Below are 17,184 nucleotides of genomic sequence, written 5' to 3' on the forward strand. Positions count from 1 at the left end.
AGTAGCCAGTATTTCAAAATCCAATCTGATCATGTCATTCTCTCACTGAATCCTTTAACAGCTTCCTTTAGTTAGTTAGGTTAAGTTCAAATGCCTCAACATGACATTTAAGAATCTTCATGATCTTCTGGTCTCACCTCTCCAGTGATCTCTTCTCTCTACTCATCACCCAGGCTGTGCTCCAGCCCTATGAAACGTGTGGTTTCCTAAACACATCATGCCCATCTCTCTTCCTGATCATTGCTGCAGGCTGGAAATTTTCAGAACTAAAGGCCACAGCCTACATGGTCCAGCTTTTCTTTTGCACCCCTTAACTGGCAAGATGAAGTGGCCCAGGCCTGGTCTGGTTCTCTCCCTTACTTCTTCCTGGCCTGCAAGGCAGCTTCAGAGGACTCCTTTGTTACTGAGTAAAACTGCTTGCCTGCCCCTTTTTGTCTAGGGCTGGTGGGCAAAGCATCTGACCGAACTGGAGTTGCTAAGATCTGAAACTGGGGGGGGCGGGGGGGGGAGGTTGAGCCTTGGAGTGGAAATAAAACTGATTTTGTTCAAGGCTGCTGAGACCTATCAAAAGAGAGAAAAAAATGCTGCTGTTTATGGGCATTCTACACTGAGCACTAGAACCAAAGCCCCAACAAGAAATATGATGTATGATGTTACCTGCCTCCTCTGTGACCAGAAATCAAGGATGGGATTCAGAAAATACTAGGTTCCTTGGCCAATTCTAATCTTAATGTCTTCCCAGCTCACTTTCCCCCAACCTGCTCTACCTGGTAAACTGTTACCTTTTTTTAAGTTCTTATGATCTAAGAATATATCTCACTACCTTCCAAGGAGATGACAAACTCTTCTAAGGCTGGGACTCTATAGGGTCATCACTGAATCCCCCACAGCCTAGCATTGCTGATGACTGTGTGAGTAAAAGGAAGATGATGCATGCATGCATCTAGTGTCAGGTTGGAAGTCCCATTGGAATGTCTGTTGCCAAAAATTCATTCACTTCTCTCTCATGGGGCCAGCCTACCGCTGTAGCACTTTGCCTTGTCAACTTGTAGCTCACTCTCTCTCTGCTCAGTCCCTGGCTGGTGGCTGCATATAGGGAAAGGCTGAGGATAATGCTTTATTGAAATAATATAGTCAGCAGTTTAGCTGCACCCTCACCCACGTGGCTGTACTTACAGGCATTCCTAGCACATGGCTGATTTTTTTTCTGTCTCCCCTATGTCTTTGATATGAAAGTCAGAGTAACATGAAAAGGAAATGGGTTGTGACCAACAACACATCCAAGAAGAGGGCCGCCAAGAGGGTCATGAATCTGCAGAATTCTTTCATAGGAAAACTGTCATCACAGCTCAAAAGCCTTTCCTCACCTAACAGTCTCTCCTCCTTTTGAGAGTAGGCCCAGATGGGTTGGATGGTTTCCTGTAAGTATTAACAAGGGCGTTTAAAGTAAGGAAAAGGAAGAGAAAGTCAGAGAAAGGGACGAGGGGCCAGGGCTGAGCCAGGCTGGCCTCTCTGCTTATAATCCAGGATGGTCTCTAGGCTCAGAGAAGGCAGGGCATCTCCTTTCGGTCGATTCTGCCTCGGTTACACCTTCTGGATCCCCACGGGCTGATTTATCACTGAGGTGTAGCTAAGAAGAGAACAGTTTCTCTCCCAAGTGTCTGAAAGGGGAAAACTTTGAAGAAACAGGCAAGAGACGGAGAGGAGACTGTGGCTACGGTGTGGGGAAGAGGACGAGGCGGAGGAGGGAAGTCGAGGCGGCACAATCCGTGGACTGGGAGGCCGGCCGACGGCGCGCCGGATAGCAGCCCCGGGCAAACTCGGAAGAACCCCTGGCAAACTCGCGGCGCGAACCCCCACATCGGGGCAGCGGGCCTGGGCCGCTCCACGCCTGGCTGCGGAGGCCGGCGGCCGCGCCCCGGGGGCGTACCGGTGGTGACCGAGTCCCCGAAGCAGGGCTCTCCGCCGGCGGCCCTCAGCCTCCCCGCCTCCGCGAGCTGCTGCAGCAGAAGATGCCCCACGGCGCAGCCCGCCCGGCCCCGGAGCCCCCGGCGAGGAGCTCGCCGCCCATTGGCCGCGGCGGCGCGTCGTCCCCGCCCCCTCCCAGTCCCCGCCCCCTCCGCCGCCGCCACCGCTTCCCGGCTCCGCCTCCTCCTCCCCCCGGGAGCCGCCTCCGTAGTCGCCACCGTCGCTGCTGCCGCGGGCCGGGGCCCAGCCAGCGCCCGCCGCGCCGGAGTCGAGTCGCAGCCGGAGCCGCTGCCCGCGGCCCCGCCATGAGCGGAAGCGCCGCCGCCGCGGTGGCCGCCGCCTCAGCAGCCGCGGCCGCCGCGCACTTCCAGCCTCAGTCGTCGTCTCCCAGGCCGGGCCTCGCGGAGCTGGGGCCCCCGCGCCGCCCTCGTCCCCCACCGCCGCCGCCCCGGCCGGAGCCCGCCGCCGCCGGCCGCCTCAGCCCTCCCGGCCACGGTCTTCTCCGGGCGAGCGCCCAGGGTGGCGGTGCCTGTGGCCGAGCGCCGGGAGCAGGTACGGGGTCCGGGAGCGGGCCCGGAGGGGAGGGGCGTAGGTCGGTCCCCGGGGCGGGGGGCGCGGGAGCGTGCGGTCCGGCCACACGGCCCCGCGGAGTGGGTGGAGCGTGGTCCGGGTCAGCTTTGTCCGGCTCCGGAGCCCCAGCGAGCCCTGCGTCCCCGCCGCGCCAGCGGCTCACAAAGCGTTTCCCCACCCGCTGGGTAGTAGCCCCCACTCCTCCGGGGGCCGGGGCAGGACCTCTCTGGGTCTCCGCTAGGCGGAGGAGGAAACTGAGGCTTACAGAGGGAAGTGACTTGCCCAAGGTCACGTAGCCGCCGAGAGTCGTATCCTGGCTGGGACCCAGGGCCACCCTGGGCCGGTGCGGGCCCTGAGCAGGGGGTGGCTAGGAGGAGGAGAGCCCCCAGCAGCGGAGAAGCAGGGAAGATCGATCCCGGAGGAGGGGGCGCTAGGCCCTGGTCCCAGGCACGCCCACCCAGAGCTTTTTGGCTGGCTTAGGAGAAAAGATCTTTTGCGGGTAGGACAGAGCAGCAGGGGCCGCTTTGGGGGCTCGGTGGTGACCTGAAGAGCGGATTTGGGGAGCAGCGGAGGGACAGACTCTGTGATTGGTTTGCTCTCGGGGAAGAGGGCTTCTTGAGTGCGTGGGTCAGAGCTTCGGAAACTTCTTAGCGCGGGGGCCGTTTGGTCTCTGTGAGGCCACCTAACCACCAGCGCACGGGCTAAACCAATCCAGCTGGAATCTATAGGAGGGAGGCCTGCCTCTTTTTGTGGAGGGGGACTCGCGTAAGGTGTCTTTTCCACGAAATGGCCTGAGTTTCGTTCACGACCCAAGCAGAAGTGCATATATGGCCTTACTAATGGCATTTCTGCCACAGAAGTCCGAACGAGGTTTTCTCCGGTAGTATGAATTGCCAAACTTGTACAACCCCCAGAGAAAGAAAGCTATCCCAGGCCTGAAGGGACAAGGAAGCTGGGAGGGTTGGGGAAAGTCATGCGCTTGCCTGGCATGTAACTCAGGGCCATTTGTTACATGGAATTCCCATTTTTCTTTTCTTTTTTTAAATTTATTTTAATTGGTGTTCAAGTACAGTTCTCTGTCTTTTACTCCCATCTCAGCCCACCCCCCAATGCTCCCCACCTCCCTCCCATTTCCACCCCCTCCCCTAGTTTTTGTCTGTGTCCTTCATACTTGTTTCTGCAAACCCTCCTTTCCCCTGAAATTCCCTCCCCTCTGCCCTCTGGTCACTGTCAGCCTCCCATTTTTCTATGGGGTGGGTGATTGGGTGGGTTGTTTTCACTGTGGATGCATCTTGGAAAGGGAAGGAGGAGAGGACTTGGAGTTTGGAGAGGGAGAGAGAGTGTGAGTCGTGTTACAGGCAATGAAGAGTGTCCCGTCCCCCCCCCCCCTCCCGCAAGGAACTAGAAAATAGCTGTAGAATGGGGGAAGAAAAGACGGTATTTAGTCATTGTGGAGAAAAAGCGGCTGAAGGGAGGGAACAAGTGTCTAGTCTAGAGAAAAAGATTGGGATGTTTCAAAGAGGGAGCCAAATGTGATGAGTTTTGAGAGGTGTCTGTTAGAAGTCAGTGGTATCTTGCAAGGTTGAGTAATAATAGGTATTGGTCTGCAGTGTCTTCATACAGTTGTACTTTTATATAAATGTTTTAGCTTTCACATTCCTCACCTCCTTTCTCTCCGCTGTTCTAAGGTTGCAGGCCCATAGCAGTGTCTTGGATGTAAAGCCTTTACAAAAGAGGGAAGGGAAGACTAATTAGAAAATGCATTAATTAGGGCCCTTTGTCCAAGAAGATTCCTTGTTTAAGTCAGCTGTTTTCTTGCGACCCTCCTGCACCTCAGGTTTTCAGCTGTGGTGGCTGTTGGCAGGGTGCTTTGGGAGGAGCTGCCCGAATTCAGATAAGCTGAGTTAGATTTTTCTAAAAAACTGTGAGCACATATTTGGCAGATATATATAAAATCATGAAAATTCATTTGTCAAAGACCTGTGATCAGGGAAATGCAAATTAAAACAACAGTGCGATGCCATTTCAGGGCCATCAGATTGGCAGAACTTAAATGCTGTGATAACAAAGTGTTAGTAAGGTTGTGGGGAAATCCACTTTTAATACTATTAGTGGGAATGTAAATTGATAAACCACCTGGAGAGGAACATAGTGAAGTCTAGTTGAAGGAAGGCAAACATATCTCTTCACCAAAAATGTCCATTTCACTTTTGGTATATACTCTTAAGAAGTCCTCGCACCCTTGTCCGAGAAAATAAGTACAAAAGAAGTACAAGAATATTCATTGTAGCTTAAATATCCACCAACAGGAGAACACATAAATTGTTAGCTGATCCCACACAACCAAATGTTTTAGGACTGTGAAAAAGAAACTGTAACCACATGCATTAAAATGGTTGAATGTCACAAACATAACATCAGTTGGGGGAGCAAGTAACAGGAAATTGTTACAGAATGCTTCCACTTGTATAAAATCTGAAAACATACAAAATAACATTGTTTGGGGCTGTGTACATGAGCAGTAAAAGTATAAAAACATGCATGGTAATAGCTAACACCAGATTCAGAGTAGTGATTATCTCTGGGAAGAGAAGATGACGAATGGGATTGGACAGGGATACACAGAGGGCTTTATATCTGTAATATCCTATTACTAAAAAAATCAAAATCAGATAATTGCAAATTAATATTTACTTATCTTGGGTGTTGGGAGCAGAGGTATTCATTATATTATCTTAAATATTTTCAGATGTTTGAAATACTGTTCACATGCAAAAAATGTTCTTGCGCGTAGAGCACAAGGTTTTTGTCCCATAATAATGAAACTAACTGCACACTCCAGCCCTGCACAGCCTGTTAGGCATGCAGGCAGGTGATTCTTTTGTCACCCACTTCTGGCCTGTAAAGCCAAGTTTTGCGATGGATGTCTTATTTTGGAACTGCTGATTAATAGGTGCAGAGGATTTCCCAGTGTTTGTAAACTTTCTAGTGTACCTAGGTCAGCCATTTGAGCTTTGTCAAAATATAAGTGCTCCAGGACATTTTGACTTACTAAATGTGGAGAGAGGGTACCCACATTTAGTACCCACAATCTGCTTCTGAAAGCTTCCAATAGATTCTGATGCCAGAGTTTGAGATCCACTGCCTTAGGCTCCTTTTGATTCTAGGTTGTACTTTTATCTAAGCTTTGACTCAACCTTGCCCCTCAGGCTGACCTCTATTGCTCCTCCTGCATGACTGGGACTAAGTTGGACTCATGTGATACTTCATTCTTTTGTTGGGCATAAAGTAATGATAGGTACGGAAGCCATCGAAAGGTAAGCCCTTCATAATCCAGGTTGTCTGTTTCTCCTGTTTTCATGCAGGTAGCCCACTCACAGGGCTCTTGACTTTTTAGCAGGTTTCACAAACTTTCACCACATGTATCACACCATGTGGTTTTATTGTTAGGATAGGAGGAGCGGAAAAAGGGTATAGAGAAGGAAAACTGGCAGGTTTGGCAAAGTAAACCCCGAAAGGTAAGTGTATGTCACCATTCCTTTCTCTGCAGATGACAGTGATGGCTTGAGTGTTTCAGTTTATGACATGCAGCCTGAAGTTCAGCTGTTTGAACCTGTAGTCAAAGATCAGGGGCTTTAGGAAATAACTGATTATCTCTCAAGTTGGATCCTTTATTCCAAATTTGCTAGTTTTTCCTCTCTGCTAGATCCTTTTGCTTTTGTCCTGATACGTGTTTAGGAATTAATTTCTTTAACAAATTTGAGGATTTCTGCAAATGAAATTTGGAAAATGCCTATTTGTCTTTGATGAGGTTCTTCTTTCTGAAAACCTACTTTGGAGGTGTGGCATTGCTCCAGGTACACTTTTGCAGGGCTGCTGTTCGGAGTTGTATAGATTTTGCACAGCACAAGGGCACTAGTTTTGGGTGGCAAGTGGGAGTGGAAATGCAATCCGTGTTCCACTTACCAGTATGAACACCTCATGTGCAGCTGTGTCCTCTCAGAAAAGGGGTACCTTTTTCTAATTTTCACAAAGCTTCTTTATGGTGTAGCATGGCCCTGTAGCTTTGGAGCTGTTAATCCAACTGTAACTGTGCCATCCATGCTTACCATGAGCTCTGCAAAGAGGGATGGTTGGGCCTGGGCCTGGGGCTCGAAAGTTCTTCTTGTGAACTTTTCATGGGAAGGGACCCACCACCCCTGGTTTTCTATCACCATACTCAGTTGAACCCAAGAGTTAAGCTTAACATTGTAAAATTTGTTATGGGGCTGGAGAAATATGTAAACTATCTAGAAAATACCATTATTTATGGAAAGACAGAGTAAGAGAAATCATTAAAAGACAAAGCATCTGGTAAGTGAAGGATAGTAGCTCTACCACATTAGCTCTTGCATTCTTTCAGTGCTCGCTTTGAGAGAGAAATACAATTTTGTTTTGCTTTTCGTGTTTCCTATACTGGCATTTCTGAATTTCTTAAGACCTGAGACTTTTTGGCAATTAAAAAAATATTTACTCATTTGTATTTTCCATTAAGTGGTTGTTTATGTTTCCTGCTGTTTCTTTTTTTTTTTTTTTGGAGAGAGAAGAGGGGGGGAGTGCTGAACTGAGGACACGACTGGGCTTCTACTGCTTTTGCAAATAATGGCAGTGTGTTTCTCAGAACAGTTGTCATGAAGAGTGCTGTTCTGAAGGCTCAGAGGACAGGTACATTTGAAGGGATTGCTGTTTTTTTATTATTATTATTTTAAAACATGATTGAGGATGATGGATTGAGAGTTTCAATGTACTTTTGTTGCTGTCTTGAGGGAATTTTTAAAAGAAAATGTATGTAAATAAAAACAAAAATGGCTTAACAAAAATAGTCTTACGCCCATACAAGGAGAATAAACAAGTTCTTACCTATAGGCCTTACCTAAAGCAGTTTCAGTTTTTTCCCTCTTCTGCTTAAATGGATATTAGTGCTATTCTAGGACTACTTAGAATAGTTAATTGGAACAATGTTGGGCAGGTGGAGGAGGAGATTGATGAGATTATGCTAGGTTTTATCATAGTTCCTTCCAGTCATGATATGGAAGGGTATCATTGCTTTGTCTGCTTTTGTGGGAAAAGGAAGTGTAGGAATAAGGGATTGTGAATTTTGATATGTAATCATTTGACCCCCTTGAAAGAAAAAAAAAGGGAAGTGGTAAGAGGAAGAAGTATATATATGGAAGAGAGAGGAGCAAGCATTTAAACAGTAGATGTTTTGTAGTGCTTTGTGGATGTTCCTTGAGTTGAAAGTTACCTGTCTGTATCAGTTCTGCTTCAGTACCTTTGATTTCAGTGTCTGCAGATGGTGCTCTCTGGTCTTTAGTTGAAACCGGTTTTATTGTCAAAAGCTAGAAAAGGAGCAGTTCTGAAGATTAAAAGTAGTAGGGCAAGGTAAGGAAAATTAGTAGTCATTTCATAGTCACTTTTGCAAATAGGAGTTGGAACTGTCATCATTAATAAAAAGCACTTTTTATTTGGCTTTGAGTCTATCTTTTTTTTTTTTTTTTTTTTTTAATTTAACAGAGCCCTTCCCCATGTGGGTCAGTTGGTTGGAGCATCATCCTGAACACTGAAAGGCTGCAGGTTTAATCCTCAGTCAGGGCTCACATCTAGGTTGAAGGCTTGGCCCAGGATCGAGCCTGCAACGTAGGTTTGTGGATCCTGGTCTGGGCATGTTTGGGAGGCAGCTGATCAATGTTCTTCTCACATCTGTTTCTCTCTCCCCCTACCTTTCTCTCTACAATCAATAAACATATCCTTGGGTAAGGAGCTAAAACTATTTTTTAATAGATTTGTTTTCCTATGTAAATTTTCATCCCCACCTCGATACATACATATTTGTGCACCTAGTGGATACTAGCAATGCCAATACTAACCACGGCCTTCATTGGCAGAGACTTCATTACCTGAGGTCCTCAGAACAGTACAGAGGTGTAATTTTTAGCTGTTGTTTTTTCTAAATTTTATTTTAATCCTTCCTTCTGCTTCCTGGCCTTCTGGGCTTGGTGGTGTTCTATCCATCTGTCAGGACGGGCCCCATCCCCTCCTTCCCCCATTGGAGGGGTACAGAGGCTTTGCAGAACCTTTTGGCCAGGCACCCAGCAAATAAAACCCCTCAAACAATATGGAGCCAGACCTGAGGGCCACTGTAGTGGTTCCAGCTCCCCTTTTGGTGCCTGTGTTGACACCACCCACCCTTTGCTGTGGAGCCTGGAAGGCGCCCCCGCTCACCCCCAATCATACAAAGAGGCTTTGTGCTCTGAGGATGTTCTAAAGGCGGAATCACTGTAATTATAATTCCCTAAGCACGACTAAGTAATGGGGGCAGGCAGGGTAAAGATGGTATCCAAGTACTCGGTAGGGAGAAGTCAGGCAGGGATTAAACATCATCTGGAGACAGTACCAAATGGATAATGGAGTGTTGTTGGTAATGCTGATGGGAACGTGTTTAAGTGAATACCCTTCAGGTCTTTAAATTCTAGTACTTGCAAGCTTTAAAAAGCACAAGACAGCTGGAACTATTTTTTCTTTTCTTTTTTAGTCTAAAATTGTAGTTACTTTAAAAGTACATCAGAAGAAGTTCTGTAGAAATCTGGGCCTACTTTGCTTTTTGATTGTGTTGCCAGAATGATTGCCCAAGAAACCCACATATATAACTTGCTTGTTATTAGTAGGAGCATGGGTGCTCCTCCTACTAATCTGTGTTTGTGTGTATGTGTTTTAAGTTTCTCAAAGTAAGTACTAACTGACATACTTTGGTAAGCTGATTTCCCCCTACTACCACTAGAAAAGAAATGAATCTGGGGTTATAAACTCTTATGTCAGTCATCCTGTACCATGACGTGCTTCCAAGCTCTGTTGGTGTCCTTTTAGTGCACACTTTTTTTCTTAACTGTGTTGAAATGGACTATTAGTATTAGTGTATTACTCTAACTAGTGTCTCAAAACATTTTTTTTTTTTAAAAGAGATGCACCAAACAATTGACTACAAAGGTTACCTTTAAATTTTTAGGATAGAGGACTCCAGTCCCCCTTACTCAGGGTAAGGGAAAAGGTCCTTTTCGTTGTAATTCACACAGGCATCTGTGGAGAGTGAAGCAGCCAGGTAGAGAGTATGCACTCCATGGAAACCTGCAGCTACCGTGAGCGACCTTGCCTCTAATTACCTGTTAGAACCAGGTCAGGAGTCGGACTCTTACTTTTACTGTGTAGCATGATTTTGAGAAAATTTACCCTTTTTACTGACAAAATTGCTTAAGGTGATGACTTGTTATATGTATACATTGTGAAATGATGTTAATACATCCATCACCTCACATAGTTATGTTATTATTACTATTTTTTTGGTGACATGCTTAAGATCTAGTCTCATGCAGCAAATTTCAAGTAAATAAGACAGAATTATTAACCGCAGTCGCTATGCTGTATACAGTGGACCCTCATCCTGTCCTTTAATCAGCATTTCCTCGCGTCTCTCATTCCCCAGCCCTCGGTGACCACCATCCTCCTCTGTTTCTATCAGTTTCACCTTTTAAATTACTTTTGTAAAGATTCCACATATAAGTGAGGTCATATGGTATTTGTCTTTCTCTGTTTGGCTTATTTTCCTTAGCATTATGTCCTCCAAATTCATCCATGTTGTCACAGGTGGCAGAATTTTCTTATTTCTCATGGATGGATAATATTTCATGGTATGTATATACCACATCTTTTTTATTCATTCATTCATCTGGCAGACACTTAGGCTGTTTTCCTGTCTTAGCCATTGTGAATAATCCTGCTGTGAACATGGATACAGATATCTTGAGAAAATCTACCTCAAATTTATCTTGACATAAGACTACTGGTGGCTTATTACAAAGATATTGCCCAAGCAATCCTTTGAAAAGACTACCAATTTGATGGCTTAGGTTTTATGTAACTTAAAAATATATAAGAATCAGCTTAAAAATTGACCTGGCCAGTTTTTACTCTTTTTAATTTATTGGAGCAAGTTGACCTAATCAGGAATAAACCGTTGTATTATATGGGAAAAAAAAAAGGCACAAGGATCCATTTTATTTGCTTTAAGTGAAAAGTGGAATTGATCCCCACCAACCCATCCTCATGATCAGCAGTGACTTATATTTTAGCTTAATTATAAACTGTTACTTGACCACTTCATTTACTTCATTTATAATAGATACTTCCTTTGGGGATTAACCTCCAACTTTTTTTTTACTTCAGTGCTCTCTGGTGGCCACTAAATAAGACATTTATTGAGGGCCTACTAGGTACCGTGCACAGTGAGGACTTCAGGTGTGATTCACATATGCAACAGTTCAGTGATAGATTTTTATAGTGTGGTAGCAGAACAGATGTAGTTTGGGGTCTGTTAACCCTACATAAGAGCACAGAGAATGTCACAATTACATTAATGGTAGTGATAGGATTTAATCTTGATAATTAACATTGCTAAAGCACAAATCTAATCAGATAAAAAAATAAGTGGCTGCCTTCTAAATGAAAGAAACATTTTTTGGTCTGGCATTCGAGGCCTGCCCAACTGGGTCTTCATTATTCCGATCTCCACTATTCTTCCTTATGAATATTATTCTCCAGGGAATAGAATTTCCTGTTTTCCAAATGTGTATCACTTTTCACCACTGTTCCTTTCCTTGTTACTTCAGTTTGGAATGCCTTTCCTCCTGCAGTTTTTCCAAACCCTACTTATTTTTTAATATGTTGAAAGTAGTGGTGACTTATTGTGTGCTTACTATGTGCAAAGTTTGTTCTAAGTGCTTTACCTGGATTAATTCATTTAATTTTCACAATAATCTAAGGTTGATGCTATTATTATCCTTATTGTGCAGATGAAGAAACTGGAGCACAGAGAGGTCAAATAACTTGCTAGAGATGGTGCAGCTATTAAGAGTGTTATCTGGGATGTGAACCTAAGCTGCCTTGTTCTAAATCTGTATTTTTAGCCATCATGCTTTACTACATCTTGCTTTAGATAGTCTAAGCAAACTTAGCAGTTAATTTTGGTAACAAAAGATTGAGTATAAAAAGCAATCAGTGGTTTAGCCACTAAAGAGAATTTTGTCTTTAGTTTCACCTTTGCTCCTCCTGTGAAATATGCTCCTTTTTTTTTTAAAAGTTTTGAATTATTCTGTTAGGATTATTTAATTGATGTTTTAAAAGTCATTCATTACTTTTTCACAACAGGAGCAGTGGAGTACCTGTATGGAAGTGGGTTCACTTTAGATCAGGCATTTTTAAATTCATTCTTAGAAAATCTCTCATGTTCTGTGATTCTGAATATTAGGGTTTTAACTGAGTGCTTGTTTAGGCACTTAATAAAGATACAGAACTGAAGGAAAAATTTGACACTACTCAGGGGAACTTCTGAATCCCACCTTTTTGTGGATATGCATACCTTCCCCACTCCCAAATCAGTACAAGAATGGGTATTGGACTTCTTTTTAGCCTTAATTTCCATAGTAAACTGATTTGTCACAAGCTAAAGCATAAACATATTCCTTTACTCAGTAGCATAGAATTTGAGCATTTCAAGCTTCAGTTGGATATAGCTTGGTGTTGGGTGGATGGTGTCTGAGACAGTGGATTATTTGAGGAAAATAATGTAGTGTAGTGGTTCCCGAATGAACTACGTACTTCAAAATTGGTTGGAACCCTTGTTAGAAATTCTCTCTTTAGGTGGCCTAATGTTGGCATGGTGAGATTGAGTAAATTTCTCATAAGCAGTTATAGATGGTGTTTCTATACTATTTCATTTATATGATGGGCTTAATAGGCATTGGTACGCCATCTATTTAAAAAATGTTCTATGGCAAAATGGGAATCTAAGGTTAAAGCTGTATTTATAGACTTTTGGAACATAGCCTGTTTTTGAGATGAGTCTGCCAATTTAATCTTTTTCTCCTACTTTGCTTATGAATAGCTGGAAAGGGAAAAAGGAATTCTTCGTCTTTCAGATTACTAAGCAATATGGAATTAATTCATAGGAGGGAGATATTCTTTTCATTCAGGCAGGATAAAAATTGATTAATTTAGCCCTGACCAGTGTGGTTCAGTGGATTGAGCACTGGCCTGAGAACTGAAAAGTCATGAGATTGATTTCCAGTCAGGGCACATGTCTGGGTTACGAGGCCAGGTCCCCGGTCGGGGGTGTTCGAGAGGCAACTGATCAGTGAGTGTATCTCTCACACATCGATGTTTCTTTCCCTCCTTTTCTCCCTCCCTTCCCCTTTCTCTAAAAATAAATAAATAAAATCTTTTAAAAACCAATTAATTTAGGTAGTTGAGGAATTTCTGCCTGTTACTTGCTTGAGTTTGTTTAAGAACCTCAGCCTCAACATATCTAGAGTTATATTTTGGGGTTCTAATGGAAGACATTATTGTTGACTATCTTTGCTTTATATCAGCATTATGAGTCATGAACTCTTGTAATCTAATTTTTTAAAAAGATTTATTTATTTTTAGAAAGGAAGGGAGGGAGAAAGAGAGGGAGAGAAACATCAGTGTGTGGTTGCCTTTCACATGCCCCCTACTACTAGGGATCCAGCTAGCAGCCCAGGCATGAACCCTGACTGGGAATGGACCCAGCAACCCTTTGGTTCGCAGCCCACACTCAATCTGCTGAGCTACACCAGCCAGGGCAGTGATCTAATTATTTGATGTTTCTATTAAGAAGTGTGCATATATTGTTGAATACAAGTTACTATTTCATGATATTTTTGAGCTTTAACTTTAAATAAAAGCTACCACTGTGTGCCTTAAAGAAAAAAACTCGAAACAAACAAAGGCAACAAACAAATCAAAAGATTTGCCTTATTAAAATTAATTTGTGCCCTGGCTGGTGTGTGGCTCAATGGATTGAGCGCCGCAAGGGGTCGCTGGTTTGATTACCAGCTAGGGCACATGCCTGGGTTGTGGAACAGGTCCCCAGTGGTGGGGGCAGGTGGTTGCGTGTGAGAGGCAACTGATGGATGTATCTCTCTCCTTCCTTTCCCCTCTCTAAAAATAAATAAAATCTTTAAAAAATTAATTTGTGTGCAATTCATGAAATAAATTTCTAGAGGTCAAAGCTAAAGTCAGGATTCGAGTCTAGAAGATTTAGGGAATACTGTACATATTGTGAGTCTATTTGATAGAACAAAATCTTTTAAAAAATGAACTGTCTCAATTGACAAAACATTTTAACATAATTCTGTGAAGTGGGGATAGAAATTAATGTTATGGTACCAAAAGTTTTTAATAGCACATTTGAAATGCAAACATGTTTATTTCAAAATAAAATGGTTTGATAGAATAGTTACATTATTTTTCCTGATGCTATGTTATTAAAAATCCAGGGCCCAAATTTAAGCCTTGATTAAAATACTCCTTGTTCTACATAAGAAAAGTTATCAAATTGAAAAAGGACTTTAGAAATTTTTATTCCAACACTGCTTTAAGAAGGGAGAGGCAAGTCACATTGGGTATGGGCCTCATCAACTTTACTGTCCTACTTCCTGGGTCAGGCAAGCTCAGAGAAGGGGGGGCTGTGTTGCACTGGGGCAGGGTGTAAGCCTGGTTAGAACTAGAAGTGAAACTGGAAGTGCCTTAAAAAAGCAGATCGTTGTATTAGGCTCTGAGTCACGTTGGATTGAGCAGTGAGACTGTGATTCTCAGACACAAGTATGTATGTTCCCATGTCAGGTTTCCTGAGAAAGCTCAACATGTTTGCAGTTGACTCAGGACAGACCTGAGACTGAGTGGAGAATGAGAGAAGAGCAAAAGGGAGAGGCTGAGGCTGGTACCTTAGGTTGCAGGGTTTTTTAAAAAAAATACATTTTATTGATTATGCCATTGCAGTTGTTTCATTCCCCTCCACCCTGCACACCCCCTCCTCCACCATTTCCCCCCTGTAGTTTATGTCCATGTGTCACAAGTTCTTTAGATTCTCTATTTCCCATTCTATTCTTGCCTCCCCCCCCCGTCTATTTTCTACCTACCATCGGTACTACTTATTCTTTGTACCTTCTTAGAATGGAAGGGCAGATAAAGTGCTTCTCAGATAAGGTCAGGTTCATGGCGTTCATCATCACCAAGCCCTTATGATATGAAATGCTAAAGGGACTTACCTAAGAAAAAGAAGATAAAAAATATGAACAGTGAAAGGACAGCAAACTCACAGTTATTAACAACCACACCTAAAACAAAAGTAAACTAATCAAACAACTAGAACAGGAACAGAAGCACAGAATGGAGATCACATGGAGGGTTAGCAATAGGGGAGTGGGAGGAGAAGGGGGGAGAAGGTTGCAGGTTTTAAAATTTCTGAGCTGTAACGGATGTGGCTCAGTTGGTTGGGCTTCGTTCTGCGAAGCAAGAGGTCACCAGTCAGGGCATAGGCCTAGGTTTCGGGTTCGGTCCCCAGTTGGGGAGCGTATGAGAGACAAAAATCTTTTAAAATATATAAGAAAATATTTGCGCCTCTGAGGGAGGGAGCAGGAGGTTAAAGGTGGAATTCTGGTCACATTTTCTCCTCCTCACAAGCTGTGTGGCTGCTTAGGTGTGTGGCTGCTTAGGCTGCAGCATGGAAGTAGAGGGTAGAGATACCAGTAATTGTTGCTAACAGAAAACGTAGGTTTGTTTTAAAATAATGGTGATTGCCAGAGGGCAGAGGGGGTGGGAGGAGGTGAAAGAGGGTAAAGGGGCGATAATTGGTGGTGGAAAGAGACTTCACTTTGGTGATGAGCATACAGTGCACTCACTGTGCAGATGCTGCCTTGTGGCGTTGTGCACTGAAATCTGTGTGGTTCTATTAGCCAATGTCACCCCAATAAATTCAGTGAAAAAATAAATAAAAGGATAGGTCCCCACCACCATAATAGTGATACAAACAAAAGTTAGCTAGTTGTATATAATTTTATTATACTTGGGGTTAAAAATGACATTCACTTATTTTAAAAGAAAAATGAGAACTTAGGATATAATACTGACATCCAAGAGCAGTGAATTTCCAGGGTGTTTAATGGTAGTTATGTGCTATCTGTCTCACACTAAATATACACTGGTAGCATGCTCTGCCTAACTAAGGCGTGCAGTATTGATGTTGTTCCCACTGGAGTGATAGATTCAGATTCAAAGATTAAAAAACACTGATCTTTCTGCTGACCTCCTCCCTTCTCGGCCCAGAAACCACTCATTGATAACACTGTGTGTGAATGGGTGTGGGCAGTATGGATTAGGGTTAGGTTTATGGTTCTGAGGGCGACCAGAGCTGCTCACAATTTAACTTATGTATCACCCTGGGGATCTCATTAAAATGCAGATCCCTAGCAGGGACACTGCACTGGTATTGGTGGAGTAGTGATTCTTATAATAGCCAGGTTTTAAGGGCTAGTTAAAAGGAAGATTACTGGGCTTCACTTTCGGAGGTTTTGCTTACCTTCAGTAGGGTGGGGGCTTAATCTTTTGTATTTTAAGTAAATTCCTAGGTGATGCTAATGCAGTTTGGGGGGAGGGTGGAGGGAATATGGTATTTTGAGAGCCACTGAGATACTGCTTGAATCAAACATAACTCTGAGGAGAATCAAGCCATCCACCTCGGCTTTTTAAGCATTATTTTATAACCAAACTGAAAATAGCAAGAAGTTTGCAGAAAGTAATAGAGTAATTAATGCTGTTCCTGTTAAGCAAATGATATCTCATAAAACAGTTCTCTGTGTTTTACTGTGGTATGTGTCTGTCTAGAAGAAAATCAACAAATCTTACCAAAATGGTGATGATAAAGATGATTACTTCTGGAGAAAGATCCAGGTTTATGGAGGGGTATTTATTTGGTGGGTATTCCAGCAGGACAAATTCTGCTAATTTGTCCTTTTCAGTATTTTCCTCTGGTGTTTCATTGGCTAGACAGTGACATTCAGAAAAATGTCCTATATTCAACTTTAGTCTAATGAGGCCGCCTTAGGTGCACTTCACAGTTTGTTGTGGGAGTGGTTGACTGTGGGTCTCAAACCTAACGAGTTACAGAATATTTTTATTTATTAAGCTTTTTTATTTTTTAGAAAGGGTGAGTTTGTCAAATGCCTTTAAACATGATTACCTACCCTTAGAGATGATTTCTTTTGACTCGTTTATGTGCTGAGTTATATTAATCAATTTCTAGCATGGAATTATCCCTGCATTCCTGGAAGAACCTTCATAGGATTGGACTGATCTGTTAGTATTCAGGGCCTTGGGGTATGTTCACGAGTGGAGACCCGTAGTTTTACTTTCTTCTGCCATTCTTGATACCGGAATTTTGGTATCATGGAAAAGTAATCTTTTTTGGGTGGAGAAGCAGTAACCATTTGTTTCTGTTTTGTTTTTAGTTCATTCTATTCAGTTTTCTTCATTTTGCAGGAGAGTGTGAGTTAGATATTTTTAAGAAAATTAAATTCTGTATGCCTTAAGTTATTTTTAAAAACCTATACAATTATGTTCTCATTACAGAAATACACATTGCAGAAATTCTAACATTACAGAAATATGTATCAGAGAAAATAAAAGTTCCTTTATTTGAATTCTTAAGAGATCAGTAAGAAGAGGTTGTTGTGTATACTCATGTGGGCTTTTTTCTTG

General features: G+C 43.2%; 1 protein-coding gene across 3 annotated transcripts in view; it reads left to right on the forward strand.

The window, feature by feature from the left end:
* Positions 1 to 2,184: 2,184 nt before the first annotated feature.
* RNF38 (ring finger protein 38) overlaps positions 2,185 to 17,184 on the forward strand; it is a 123,935-nt gene continuing 108,935 nt past the window's right edge. For 2 of the 3 annotated variants that reach the window (XM_037144525.2, XM_037144526.2), the window contains exon 1: positions 2,185 to 2,520. In XM_037144525.2, the coding sequence (XP_037000420.2) occupies positions 2,274 to 2,520 (247 nt within the window). In that variant the 5' untranslated portion in view covers positions 2,185 to 2,273. The remainder of the gene's footprint in view (positions 2,521 to 17,184) is intronic. The other variant, XM_037144528.2, reaches the window with a different exon arrangement.

The sequence above is a fragment of the Artibeus jamaicensis genome, unplaced genomic scaffold, assembly GCF_021234435.1.
Source record: "Artibeus jamaicensis isolate MK-2021 breed Jamaican fruit bat unplaced genomic scaffold, CSHL_Jam_final scaffold_1964, whole genome shotgun sequence".
Taxonomy (NCBI): Eukaryota; Metazoa; Chordata; class Mammalia; order Chiroptera; family Phyllostomidae; genus Artibeus; species Artibeus jamaicensis.